The following is a 14,974-nucleotide window of genomic DNA, read 5'->3' on the forward strand; positions in this document are numbered from 1 at the left end:
ACCATCTAAAAGGATATCGTCAATGGACATGGCATTAGATACTGTGCCAGACCCATTTAAGAAAATTAGAGAGCAATGTACATCTATGAACTTCCACCTCTGAGTGGACAAAATATCAGCCAGCAGGCTAAGCGGAATGTAGGCAGAACTGGAATGATTTGTTTGGGAAAAAGAGGTTTAGATTAATTATACCTAATGCACCAAACAAAAAAAAATAAAAGGAATGAAAACAGCCAATACTCACATCAGAGTTAAAGCGAAGCTGGCAGACATTACAGGAAATTACTTGTTTCTTCTTTGGGGGAATGGACACACCAAATGTATGGTTTATGACTGCTTTTTGCACAGGATCCATCTGGAGAACAAACAATAATCAATTTACAACTCTTCAGGACAATACACAGTACAGAAAAAAATAAAAAAATTAACACTTTCTGCTGGAAGCTTTTTCTTTTGCTTTGCTTTTGTTTTTGAGATAAACAGGAGGAAATAAAATTTCAGATTTCAGCCCTCATAATAATTAGATTTAACACAGGTTAGGGAATTGGTAGCATGCCAGAGCTTATGAAGAAAAGGCAATTCCATTTTTACTGCCATCCCCGGGCTACTTAATGGTTCATCCCCCAACTTTGCACTTCCTCTGTGCTACAGGGCCCCACTATTGCATCTGAATTGCAAAGAGCCCCCTGAAAGGAAAATATTCTCTCCTTTGTGAGAAGAGGTCCTCTGCAGGCTTCATTAGAAACACCACTTGCTGGGAAAAAAGTTTGCAATCCCCAAACATTTCCTTGCAGAACTGAGTGACATAGCCCATAGGAAGGTTGAAGTTTGAAGGACCGTGCATGGAGTGTTTACAGCAGGAAAGGATACTGAAGTTACCATGCTTCAGAAAACACCCTAACACTGCGAAAAATGTGAGCTAAGCGAAGCACTGAACAGGTGAATCCTAAATTTGATGGAACATTTTCAGGAACTGGGAATTGATTACATATTTGCTAAATACCAGGACTCTTGTTGATCAGCAGTTTAGAATATCCTCAAGATTGCAGAGAGCAATGCTGTTAACACTGCAGGGGCTGGACAATGGCACCGGATGTTAATGAAACAGAGGTCATAACTGCTACTGTGTCGAGGCTTTAATTAGAGCATAATATGTTGCTTTTCCTGATGTGGCGTGGGTACCCATTAAAATTAATTTCCTGACTCAAAAAGATTCAAACATATTTTTCTAATTAAAATAAAATAGAATATCTGGCCTAATCTCACAGCTGACCCTGCTCTGAGGAGGAGGTTAGATGAGATGACCTCTGAGGTCCCTTTTAACCCAAATTATCCTATCAGCATCTGTGCGCATGTGACGGGGCAAAAAAATGGCAGCCTACGAGAAAAGATAAGTGCTCATTTCCCAACATTGTTCTTAAACCAACTCAGGAGAAAATAGTTCAATCTGTTTCAAAATTATATTTCTATGAAGCTTGGTTTGCAGTCACAGTGATGGGGTTTTTTTTATCCTTTACAGTACTTTTTGTAGAAATCAAAACTGGCTGTTTAATCTTGGTGGTACACATCATACATTTGATATTAAGCCGACTTACGAACGAAAGAGAGAAAAGCTGGAGTTACTGATTCATTAGTTAAAGAATTGTAACAGTAAATTAGTTTAGCTGCAACCAGACTTTCTAAACCTGAGGATAAAGACTGTCATTTTCCCTGGGTACACATTCAAGCTTTCAGAAAATCAATGAGGATTTTCTTTGCATATGTGGACATGCACAAATACACAAATTCAAGAAAACACATACTACTTCCTATTTGCCTAAGAACACATTCTCCAATAATCTACTATCTAACATTAAACACCTACTTCACAATTTTCTTGTATTACAGCTACATAGGTTTCTTGCTACATTCCTTTTAAACCAAATGCATGGTTTTGTAAATGTCATTGCTAATAAATTTTCCAGAGAGATGACATTATTTTTACCAGCTTTTGCCATTAAATACTGTATTTCATTGCCATAGGAGTACCATATTAAAACAATTACAAAAGTAAAACCACCTTGTCTAGAATGAACTACTGAATTATTAAATGATACAGTGCTATTACAATGAATGTGATAGAAGTCTAAAAAACCAAATATCCTTATTTCCTGTTTCCTCTGTTTCTAGAATATAGAGATAGTCCAAAGTTTAAAAGCTTGAAACACAACGAAAAAAATTCTGTTTCTGACCTGTACCATTTATTGCATCACCCTGAATATTACAATTACATATGCATATTAAAAGTTTTTCAAGCATCTGTTTTATAATAGATATGTCAGTCAATATATATTATTAAATTTATAATCTACATGAAAAGATTGCTGTATCTTTAGAGAATAGTTTGGTTTGCTTGGTTTGTTTTTTTTCTTAAATGGAAGGTATGTTTCATTTTACAATTTAATTGCTAATTGTTAAATCAGATAACCTAGAACAAAAGAGTAATGCTGAAAAGTACCTCAACCATTTGAAGTGTCTGAAATCGGTGAAAAGAAATAGCAAAAATACCCACTAGAGTCTGCAGTCCAGTTTAAAAAAAGGGGAAAAAGAAGCAGTGATCAATGATTCCTCTGTGCATTCCAGATAACAATCCACAGCACTTGTGTTAGGCAATGCAGTTCGAAACCACACAATGCAGACTATGTATGAAGTCCCAGTTTCAAACAGATAGCAGCACACGGGCAAAATCTACACAAATAATACAGCTCATGCTGCCTCCAGACAGTACCACTCAGGATCCCCAGGGAAACGGTTAATGATCCTTCCCAAACCAGAGCCCCACATGTAGTCTGGCCATGATTAGAATTCAAGAAGTGCAGCATTAACAATTTATAGGTTTTAAATATATCAGAGACTGGGGTGGATTACAGCATGACGGAAAAATAAAACAGTATCTCTCTGTTAGAAGGTTAATGCTGCACGGTAAACTGATCTCGGATCACTACACAAAATTATCCTCTTCATTGCAGAGAGAGAGGGAAGGAGTAGGAAACAGAGAGAGCAATTTATTGAGGTACACATTGGGAAATGTTGCAGTATACTTTGCCCAGTGGGAAGCACAAGTATTTAAAAACCAGTTCTATCTAAGAAAATAATAACAGAACCTAACAGCTACCACAAATGCAAATAAAAATCTGCATGACACTGTTTATGCTACAGGAGAAATTAATAAAGCAATTCACAGTGCTCTGGTAGCCATAACTAAGTTTAACAACCTCTAGCCTTATTCTCTTATTTAAATTTCTTCAATAAAAAGTTAAATTTAAAAATGCCTGTCCAACAAAGTTGAAGATGCTATCTTTTTGCAACAAGTCTCCTTAAAACTACCCAAACTACTGAAGTGAGCAAGGATTAACAGAATGCAGAGAGGTTTCAGGAGTAATCTACCACTACTTCTTTCAGAACATGTAAACATGAGAAATACTTTATGACTACTGAAACTGGCGTCAATTAGTTTCAAAGCACCTTAACACAAATGTTGCAACAGACAATCCAAAAGCATAGAACTGCTAAACATTAATGAAGCTCCATCTAACCTATCATTTTATCCCCTAAAACAATCGTACGTAGTTCTTGAGAACAGAAGCAGCACAAGCATACATCATATTGCCCCCAGTTACTTTCATGAGGTTCACATATTTTTCCCCCAACAGTTTTCCAAAGCTACAAGTTTTCTGTGTATGTGGCAGATCCCTGTGACTTTCTCTTGCATAGTCACCCCCTGAACAGATGTAAATTGCTTGCACCCTGCATTAGAACTCAATGCCTGCAGTCTGCTGTGTCAAGAAACGATTACTTCAGCTTAAAAGTAGTCCTACGCAACTCAATTTTACAAGACATGTACCACATCCCAAGTTATCTCTGTGTTGCTCAGCCATTCTGTGCATAGAAACCGTTCCATTCCTTTGGGCATCCTTGCTGCCCTTCCTAATTCTTCCACAATTTAACAAATTCAATCAAATATTTTGAAGACATATACAGGAACCATATACAGCACTCAAGGCGGATCAGTACTGAACTCTGAGCTGATGTTTTCATGGAATCACTATTATAAACTCCTAAGTGTTAATGGCCAATTCAAAGTGTGTTACTTTCTATGTGAAGTTTTATGAAATTTTCCTTGTGTGTGCATGACTTTACATTTATCTAGATGGAATTTCACCAACCATTTATTGTCTGGCTTCTGTCTCTTTTAAGATCTTTCACGATGTTTTGTCTGTCTCTGTCCTCACTACCTTGGAAAACTTGACCATTAGCAACCTTCCTCAGCTCACTTACCTCACAAGTATCTTTTTGGCAAGGTTTTCTGAAAAGCCTTTTTATAAATATTTCAATTAAAACATCCTTATTCACATGTTTAGTGATCCCTACAAATAGGTTTGCAAAAAAGGATTTATCTTTGAAAAGGAATTATGAGACGACACTTTACAGTTTACAGGATTAGGTGTCCACTTATACTATTCTTATTGAGGTTTCTATTAATTTGTCTGGCAAAAATATGCCACCCAAAAGCTTACATTTTCCATAACGTAATAAGAGCCATCAAAGTAGGCATATGAAAAATAAAAAAAAACCAACAACAACAACCCTCTTTCAGTGAAACAGGAGTTCTGGTTATTTTAAAAGATCTCTTTACCCACAGCAGACAGCGCAAGCACCAATTTGTAAGCCTTTGATATAAATTGCACTAATCCTGTCAAGAGGCAAGCTGCTGCAAACAGAAAGGTAGGTATCATTTCTAAACCTTTCGTTTAAATAAGGTGACACTACATTGCAAGAAAAGCTGCTTTTTTGTGATGTTGGGAATCCAGAATATTTCTATTAGTTTTTGCTCAGTTGTAAACTCTGATTTAAAAGTTGAGATAAACCCAGATGCTTATCTGAGATGAAGCTTTATGTGCTTGCCTAATATTCAGGACTAAATTGCTAGTTACACGTTTCAGCTAGTGATAGTGCGCTGATTTACATTTGCCATTTCTAACTAATGAACTGATTTCTAAGGTTTCATTCTCTTTCTGATATGCTTAGGTATTGAAGCATGCTAAGCAAGTATCATACATGCTATCCTACTGCTCCAACAAAAATCTATACCCAAAAGCTCTGTCTTCTTACAACAGCAGAATTACCTTAAATCTGAGTGAGGTTAATATTGTGACTTGGAATTTATACCCTCAGTTCAGTTACCTCTCATCAGGATGTAACTCCTGTGTTAAATGTAGAGTTGTCTGTTAGACAAGTATTTGTAAATAGAATACTGGTAAGTGGGTATAAGAGATTTAATGGAGTATCACTTAACCATCGGGCATTAAGGAGTTTATGGAAAAAAACAAACAACCAAAACAAAACAAAAAAAAACCCCGAGAGTAGCCCTACAGCATCCTGTGTTGTTTTACTCTGATAAAATTTTAAAATATATGTGGAACAAACTGATACTATAATCCAGTATTTCCCTCTAGCAATCAAAGGAAGAAAACAGTGGAACATATAAATTACCAGTGCAGCAGCAGCATCTAAATTAAGTTCTGTGATTTTTTTAAACCATTGGATCCCACTTTTTTGTGTGCCATTATTGTTATTATAGAATCATAGAATAGTTAGGATTGGAAAGGACCTTAAGATGATCTATTTCCAACCCCCCTGCCATGGGCAGGGACATCTCACACTAGACCATGTCGCCCAAGGCTCTGTTCAACCTGGCCTTGAACAGAGGGGCCTGGCCAGGGATGGAGCATTTATCACTTATTTGGGTAACCTGTTCCAGTGCCTCACCACCCTCACATTAAAGAATTCTTCCTTATATCTAACCTAATTTTATTATTATTATTTAAGTAGGCAAACAGCACAAATATCCTGTAGATCAGACCTTTTCAACATCCTACTAGATCACAAGGTCTCTAAGAACTCCCCTGTGCTTAAGCTGTGATTGTCAGGAAAGCCAAGCTCACTGCCACCCTGGAGAATGACTATATGATGAAACTTACCATAAATTCTGCCATATATACACAGCCTTCTACCATAAATGTACATATCATTATGACTAAAAGAGTGACAGAATTAAATACACATACTCAGAGGAGCACATATTTAAAAAGCCTAGCACAAAATCAGAAGCATTAACAGGGTGATGCGGCACTTGGTACACTTGGCCAATAAAAACTAGCAAGATCTGTTCTCTCCGCATTTGTGCTGCTTTTGCCTCAACAACGAACATATTTCTCAATTGGCTAATGCTAAGGGTAATTTACTGTTCAAATCAATGCTACACTGTTATACATTTCCTTGCTTATTTTGCATCAGCAGGAACATTTGGGTCAGCTCTACCAATGGAGCTCTACCTGAAAGGAGGTCATAGCAAGATACATGTTGGTCTCTTTTCACAGGTAACAAGTGACAGGACAAGATGAAATGGCCTCAAGTTGTGCAAGAGGAAGTTTAAATTGGATATCAGGAAGAATTTAGTCACTGAAAGGGTTGTCAAGCATTGGAACAGGCTGCCCAGGTAAGTGGTTGAGTCAGCATCCCTGAAGGTATTTAAAAGATGTGTAGATGCAAAACTAAGGGACACACTTTAGTGGTGGGCTTGGTTGTGTTAGGTTGACTTAATTACCTTAAGGGTCTCTTCCACCTAAATGATCCTGTGTTGTGCAACTTCCTTTCCTTGTAGGAATGCCTCCAGTTCTCCTTGTACCTCCTTGTATATCGGCCCTCCTTGACTCGCACAGAGCATGTTCCCACAGCGATGTATTTCTCTACAGTGAGCCTGCAGTTATCCAGACACCACCTCCCCATACCTCTATCTATGATATTTACAACATTTTGGAGTTTGAAAAAAACAAGAAGATACAAATGGCCTGGAGCTCAACCAAGCCTGGAGAGGGCTTCTATCAAATGCCCAGCAGCTGATTCAGAGAACTGTGAGAATGTTTAATTAGAACAGAAAGAATAATTGATTTACAACATTATGGGTTTTTTAATATAATCCTGTGGTCTATCCAAGGGTTGCTTCAATTACATTTTGTTGTTTAAAAGTCTCCCTTACTGTATTTGCACATAGCACATTTGCATAGAGCATAAAATCTGGTTCTCATTGAAATCAAACCCAACCACACTTGGAGTCCATGATTTTTTTTTTTTTTTTTTTTCAATTCTGAATAGATGTCTTTCCCCAGGTGCAAAAAGACAATCACCAACTCAGAAAGCATTCACACCACAGGGACTAATATCTCCCTTCCCTTCCACATGGTTCCCAAAATACAATAACAACATTGTACTCTGAAGGCAAATCTCTCTGAATGCAACTTCTCACTGCCTTTGTCTCTCCCCCTCTTGACCAGTTTGGCAGCAAGTTCTAGCCTCCCCGAGGAAAACAGTGGCTGTGGTATCTGTGACCTTCACACACTACTACTAGTCAGTGAAATCAGCCGGGAGGCATTTTAAAACAAAACAAAAATCTTGCTGCAATTCACTTGCTAACAGGTCAGATGCTACAGCTACCCATGAAGAGCTGTTGAAATAACAGAGAGTACTTGAAAACTAAAAAAAAAAAAGGACAGACAGTTTTGGAGTTCATAACCCATTTTTAGTACAAGACAACTAAAAGGGCATTCAGATATCTTTAATACTTTTATACTTTTATATCTTTTAAACACTTTTATATCTTTAAAGAGGTGAAATACTAATAAATTCAGCTTTCAAATTTTCCTGTTAGAAATTAAGGCTCAGATAATCTTATTTTTGTGAATTCCACATTATTTTTGTTAACAGCTGCAGGGCTAGAGTGCTGAGCTTGGAGACTGATTTTATGTCTCTGGCCACTAGCAGTTAGACTTCTCTCCCTGCTTTTTTATGTCCAGTCCCATGGCATAATGCAGAGCCATTTGGTGTGCTACCCCCTTGAAAGTTCCCTTTTTAAAGTAGAGCTTTACAGCTTGCATGGTAAAAGGAAAAAGAAGATGATTTCTTTCTGCATGCAGTATTCACAATCACACAGAATGTAACAAGTGATGCCTGCAGCAATTTACAGATTTGTTTTAGGCCAGGAGGAACCATTACACCTGATTTCCCAAAAAATGCATGAGACAATCTCATTCACTGGAGAATTTTGGCCCCTCCTATTATGAAAACCAAGAGTTTTGTGGTCAACAGGGCCTAATTTTTTTTGGGGGAAAAAACCCTTCAACAGCTTGATTGAAATGTTTCCAACTAAGTTCATTTATATCACTGGGGAAGCAATACTTACTATGTCTATTATAAACCACTCAATATAGTTGTGCTTCTCTATTAGAGGTCACCCTAACCACAACTATCTGAGTGTGTAGCCACTTGTACACCACAATCAGATCAGCTCATAACCTCCAGTGGTGGTTTAGCCCCAGCCAGCAACTAAGCCCCACATAGCCACTTGCTCGATTTTCCCACCACTCCCAGTGACACAGGGGAGAGAATCGAAAGAGTAACAGGACAAAACTGATAGGTTGAGATAAAGACAGGTTCACAGGTAAAGCGAAAGCTGCGCATACAAGTAAAGAAGGAGGAATTCATTTGCTACTTCCCCATCTCCAGGGCAGCCATCTCCAGGAAAGCAGATCTCCATCATGCCTAACCATTACTTGGGAAGACAAATACCATCGCTCCAGACACCCTCCATTCCTCCTTCTTCCTCCAGCTTTATATGCTAAGAACAACACCATATGATAAGGAATATCCCTTTGGTCAGCTGTCCCAGCTGTGTCCCCTCCCAGCTTCTTGTGCACCCCCAGCCTACTTGCTGTGGGGTGGTGTGAGAAGCAGAAAAGGCCTTGCTGACTCTGTGTAAGCACTGCTCAGCAATAATGAAAACAGTCCTGTGTTATCAACACTGTTTCCAGTGCAAACCCAAAACACAGTCCCATACTAGCTGTTATGAAGAAAATTAACTCTATTCCAACCAAGACCAGCACATCTTCTCTTCAACAAACCAAGTAAGTTCCTTAGGCTTTTCACCATCACATGTCCTTCTCTATCTTAGGATGTGTTCTGACCCAGCCTGGGAGAGGGAGCTGAGAGGTGGCTGAAACAGCACCAAACTGGGAATCTTACGTTGAAGCAAAGACCATTTTCAGTAGGGATTTCACTTTGAAAGTCTAATCTGCAAGACTTTGCTCAGGAGGACAGTCTTCTCAGTAGAATTTTTGTTTCTTTAAAAATCAGGCCAAAATCATGGTTTAGACCAAGGTAAGCAAAAGGAAAAAAAAAAAAAAGCTACACTGTTCAACTGAAATAAAACCAGGGATTTTTTTAATCTTTTGCTCTTCTCTGGCTTAAATCAAGAAACTCTGATATTAAAAAATGTATTTTTATATATATATAAATATATATATAAAAATATAATATAATATAAATAAATAAATATAAATATATAAAAAATAAATATAAATATATATATATATAAATCAGGTAAATGACTGTAATCTGTCCCCACCACTTTCTTCTCCAGTGTAATGTGATATGATTAAGCACAGAGATCAAAAGAGAATTGAGAAAACAGGTTTTAATTCTTTTTTACTTTTTTTTTTTTGGTACTGGGAATAGGCCTGCCCCTCCCTTCACTTCATCCATGGATATATATATTGCATGTTAAAAATAATTTCTGGTTTAGAAAATTGAGATTTTTGAAAGTGAAATAATCAGAAAGCTGCTGAAAATGTTTTGGGGTAAAAGAGAATTCCCCCTAAAGCAAATGGAGAATGAAGAAAAAAGCAAGTATCTGAAGTTTAATGCTATTTTTATACTAAGGTGAATCTGCCTTAAGTAATCATCAGCTTCTTTTTTAATCCATCCAGTTTACTCCTCTACCATAGTGCAAGACTTTGTATCTATAAGATAAACTTTTAGGATCATGACAGACCAAAACTGAGAAAAAGAACAAATTGCAACCCCAATGGTTAAACTAGTACTAAGGAATATAACAGCTTCCCTTCCCTCTGTGGCTATGCTGGCTCACAAGTTTAACTGTACAAGAATCACTTCACCTGAGTCTTACATTATTCATTTATAAAATAAAATAATAAAAATATAAAAATATATTTTATATAAAAATATTTTCAACTTCCAGAAAGGCTGAACACATTCTAAATAACGTGTTTACAATTCTTAAAAATCATCTGATGGAAGATGCTGTATAACTGCTATTCGTTATTAAGGCTGTTGTTATTCAGAACAAGTGGTTGTGTTCAGCTAAACGAAAAAACACTACCAAAAATATCTTGCTCCAAAGCGAGCAAAAAATAAAAACATACTACAGTTTGAGACTTGCTGAAAATCAAATCAATAGCATACTCTGAAAGCAAAGCTGTTCTTGTTCCACTACCTGTTACCATCTGACAGTAAAATAATACGAACAGGTAAAATAATTTGAAAAATTACCTTTCAGTAGAATCCTGTCAAAAAACTCAAGCCTAGGAGTTTGTAGTCAGAAAAACAACTTAAGTAACACGTGGGATAAACAAGAGCACTGATTTTTGCTTTCATCTTTGAGATGGTCCTTAGATATGACTCTTCTTCTTCAGGGTCTGCTCTAAGTTTTGCTGAGTTTTCTTGCTCCCAGCCTACTCCAGAACACCAACAACACAAAGATGAATGATGTCCCATTAAGTAGACTTGACTTTCCTTTACAGTTCTGAACTGTGCAAAGGAGAGGTTAGGGACAAATTAACAGCCTTGGTTAATTCTGTGGACAGGAAAGAAAAAAAGACACAAGCAGAAAGAAAAAAAGACACATCTTCTGAAATGAATATATATATTGTTACTTTTCACATAATGGAAAACAATCTAGATATATTTACATTTGAATATAAACATATAAAATGTCTGAAAATAAATGAAAAGCAAATCAGAACTGAGAATTGCGTAAGCATGCTAGCTGACAGCTATCATCTACTTTTCATAGTAAGTAAGGAATAATAGGTTTTCTGATTCTAAAAATCAATATTTATGTTTCTGGTTTAATTTTTTTTTTGTCAGTACCACACACTACACAGCCTTTGATTATAAAGCACTGCATTTAGATATGAATCTTTAAATGTTTTTTGCAATTGAATGTGTACTGAAACTTCATGTAGTATCAGTCTGTTGTGGTGTTTCTTTGTTGTTGTTGTTGTTGGGTTTTAGTGTGATGGGTTTTTTGTGGTTGTTTTTTGGCTTGTTTTGGGTTTGTTGTTTTTTCTTTTCCTTTAAATATAAGTAAATGCGACACAAAGCAACATAGAAACCTGTCTCTTCTAATAAATACAGAAGCAGGAAATGTGATCCTTTTTCCCTAGTGTTAATTTAGGGAATCAGCTGAAGTTTGTGGTATTTTATTGTGAAACCTGGCAGATTAAATATAGAGACCAGTTTGAAAAGCACAGATCTTCAAATCAGCCTTGCTCTGGTAGTTGTTCATTGCTTCTACCTGTCTACCATTGTTTTTCTGGTACGCTACCAAAAAATGTATTTCACACTACAACTTTAAATTGTTATACAGTATTTTTAAATTGTCATAAAATTGCCTGTATCTAGATTAGATCTGTATCAGCAGGTCAAGGGAGGTGATTCACCCCATCTGCTCTTGTGAGACTCTCCCTTGGAGTACTGCGTTTTGCTCTGGGACCCCCAGCACAAGAGGGATGGGAACCTGTTCAAGACAGAAGATAGATTAAACTAGGTATTAGGAAAAAATTCTTCACTAAGAGGGTGGTGAGACACTGGAAGAGGTTGCCCAGAGAAGCTGTGGCTGCCCCATTCCTGGCAGTGTTCAAGGCCAGGCTGGATGCGGCTTTGAGCAACATGGTCTGGTGGAAGGTGTCCCTGCCCACAGCAGGAGGGGTTGGAACCACATGATCTTCAAAGTCCCTTCCAACTCTAACCATTCCATGATCCTATTATTCTATGATTAAAAGACCACTAGCTATACCCACGTTCAGAAAGAAATTCATGAACAAGAAATCTTCACAAACAAGAATTCATAGCTCGATCTTATGATTCATTAATTAATAAGATTTCAGTAATTCTTAGTTCTTGATGGAACAATCAGATGATGTTCTAAGGAAGGGCAGGAAAGCCCGCCATGTACAGCCAGGATACTGCAAAAGCAACCACTTCTGTATTCATCAGACACATGGAGAATTAAATTTCTCTACACATGCTCTGGAACTTTGCTTAGGAGAAAACTTGTAATTAGAAACTAGAAAAACCTTTATAAGCACAGTGATGCAAAACATGTGCCTTGTTTGTCTTAAACTACAAGCGGCTGCTTGCTTTGAGGGGAGATGCTTTCCTCTCAGTCTCTTTGCAAAACATCCTTCAGCAGTTTAACGCCTAAAATATTTATGGCTCCCTTTAACCAGCTTCCTTGTGTCATGAGCTACTACTAACTTGACAAGAAAGGAATTCAATGAAGATAAAAGAATTCTTAGTTTTTCCTATACTGACCAGTAAAAGAAATAGACTGCTGAAGTGCTGGAGAGACTAACTCCAAGCTTTCTGTAAAGAAAAAAAAAAAAAAAAAAAACATAGCAAAGGAACAGATTTTCTGGAAGACTCAGAAAATGGGAAGATCTGAATGCAGAAACTGTATTTCTTTAAAGAATTAGGCTGATGACGTAATGACTTGTATGGACAATAACGGACATATTGCAGCAATTTAGGAACTATTTTTCAAAAACCAAGCTGTGGAAGCTCATCCATCTGATTCCTGTTAGAGAAAAATACAGAGCAACAGGAAACTTTAAATTATAATTCAGGTTTGAAGATATTCTCCCAAAGCCAGTCTGTATTACTTTAAGCATGATTTTGTTTCCTGGGAATAATATGCATGAAGGACTAGAAACAAGGCAGAAAAGTACTTATTTATGCTCTCCAATTTAAAAAAAATAGTTGCCCTTTTAAGAGATTCCTGACAGAAACTGGGGAACCTGCACCTTTGTTAAAATACCACAAACTGTAAAAGCTGTCAAAGACTGATTGACATCTCCCTGTTTTGGCAGTAATTCCACCCACTTCCCGCCCCATATCTAACTCAGACTATCTTATCAGGTGCTTGCTTCAAGCTCAATCTTTTTTGAAAGTTTCAGTTGAAATGGCTCAAGTATTTTATGGGAAAAATACACCACCTTAAATAAGCATCTTTTCAGGGCTGAGAAGACTTCTTCAAAAACTTCTACCACAGTTGAAAGAAGTCTCTGCTGGTTTGTATCAAAGCCATGAAAGACATGGAAGAATTCCTGGCTTGGTACAAAAAGTCTAAGGTCACAAAGAAAAGGGACTATAGAAAACTGAAAAGAGGAAGACACGGAGGGTAATGGGGCTTTGCAGCCAAGTATGAGAGAGGAGAGAGTCAAAGAAGAAAGCAAAGACTAGATACCAAGCAGAGGTCTGCACTGCCAGAATTTGGGCTTTATTATCCTGAACCTCTGCTTTCCTCACCTCTGGGAAAACAACTGTTATTCTCTTTTATTCCCTTTAAAGGTAAGAGGCTGATTCCTCACGCTGTCATTTGGATTAGGCTGGCTGTGACTTGGAAAATACAAATGACTATATTTACAATAACTAAAAGTGAAATAGGAATGTTTTTAAGTTCTTGACACATCTGAAGTGCCTGTTATGCCTGTATGACTATAAAAAAGGGTATAAAATGTCTGTTAAAAATTTTTGCTATTTCTTGATTATAAAAAAGAAAAACAAACCAGAAAACCAAAACAAATACCCAGCTACCCCCAAAACACCTTTTCTAATTTAACTGCTTAATTTTCTTTTCTGTACTGTTAAGAAATGTAAAGTGTAGCTCGTACAAAACTTGACCTGCTATCTGGAGCAGAGTGTTTCAGAGGGAGAGGAGCAGAGTACGTCAATTCCCTCCAGCACTTCACAAAAGGGAAAAAGGGAAATCACAGTACATGGACAGGCTACTTGGATAAAGAGGACAGTAGATAATGGGTTCACAACATCCAGCTGGCTGCATCTGTAATTTGCTCCTGCTGTAAACAATCCTGAGCTCCAGAGCATACTCTGGCACTGCAGCAGGGTGTTAAGTGGCTGAATTCAGACCCTGCTAAGGAAAGAGAAAGCTCCTGAGTGGTGGTGCTGTGCCAAACACGGAAGAGGCACTTGGCACAGAGGGGCTAGTAAAGCCGGTGGTATGAGTGGCTTGCGCTCTTATCTGAGGACCTCTGGTTCTGCCTTGGCTGATTACTGGGCCCTTCAAATGAGATCTAGATAGGCAGCAAACAAAAATGAGGGGCATAACTGAAAACACAGAAGAGGAAAGAGCAAATTAGTCCCTCCCTGTAGTTGTCTTGGGGGTAGGCCAGGGATACTTACTCCAGGCAGTGCTAAAGCTGGAGAAGAGGCAGAGATTTCTAAGTTAGTAGTCAGCTCCTCTTTCCCTTCCTGTATCCCATTCCAGCTGGCTCACCTTCACTGACAGATGTAAATTTTTTCTGGTCCACTTCGCAAGGGGATGGAGGAAACTCTAATATAAAGAATCAGCATAAACCTGTCTGTTACAGGCCACCAGATCAGGGTGAGGAAGTTGACGAGGCCTTCTACAGGCAGCTGAGAGCGGCCTCACAGTCACAGGCTGTGGTCGTCGTGGGGGATTTTAACTTCCCTGATGTTTGCTGGAAGGACTACACAGCAACCCAGCCACAGTCCAGGAGGTTCCTCCAGTGTATGGATGATAACTTCCTCATGCAAATGGTGGATGAGCCAACCAGGAGAGGAGCGCTGCTGGATCTCATCCTCACTAACAAGGAGGGGCTGGTCGAAGCAGTAAAGGTTGAGGGCTGCCTTGGTTGCAGCGACCACGAGATGGTGGAATTCAGGATCTTGTGTGGTAGGACCAGTACAATAGCAAGTAGAATTGCAACCCTGGACTTTAGCAGGGCAAACTTTGGCCTTTTCAAGCAATTGCTAGGGA

The 14,974-nt window shown here is 38.0% G+C and overlaps 1 protein-coding gene across 2 annotated transcripts in view; it reads right to left on the minus strand.

Annotated features, from left to right (window-relative positions):
* ZNF385B (zinc finger protein 385B) overlaps positions 1-14,974 on the minus strand; it is a gene marked incomplete at both ends in the record, with an annotated part of 140,108 nt that overhangs the window by 38,210 nt on the left and 86,924 nt on the right. For both annotated transcript variants that reach the window (XM_080620885.1, XM_080620886.1), the window contains one exon: positions 245-355. In XM_080620885.1, the coding sequence (XP_080477011.1) occupies positions 245-355 (111 nt within the window). The remainder of the gene's footprint in view (positions 1-244; positions 356-14,974) is intronic.

Source organism: Psittacula echo, assembly GCF_963264785.1.
Source record: "Psittacula echo genome assembly, chromosome: 6".
NCBI lineage: Eukaryota > Metazoa > Chordata > Aves > Psittaciformes > Psittacidae > Psittacula > Psittacula echo.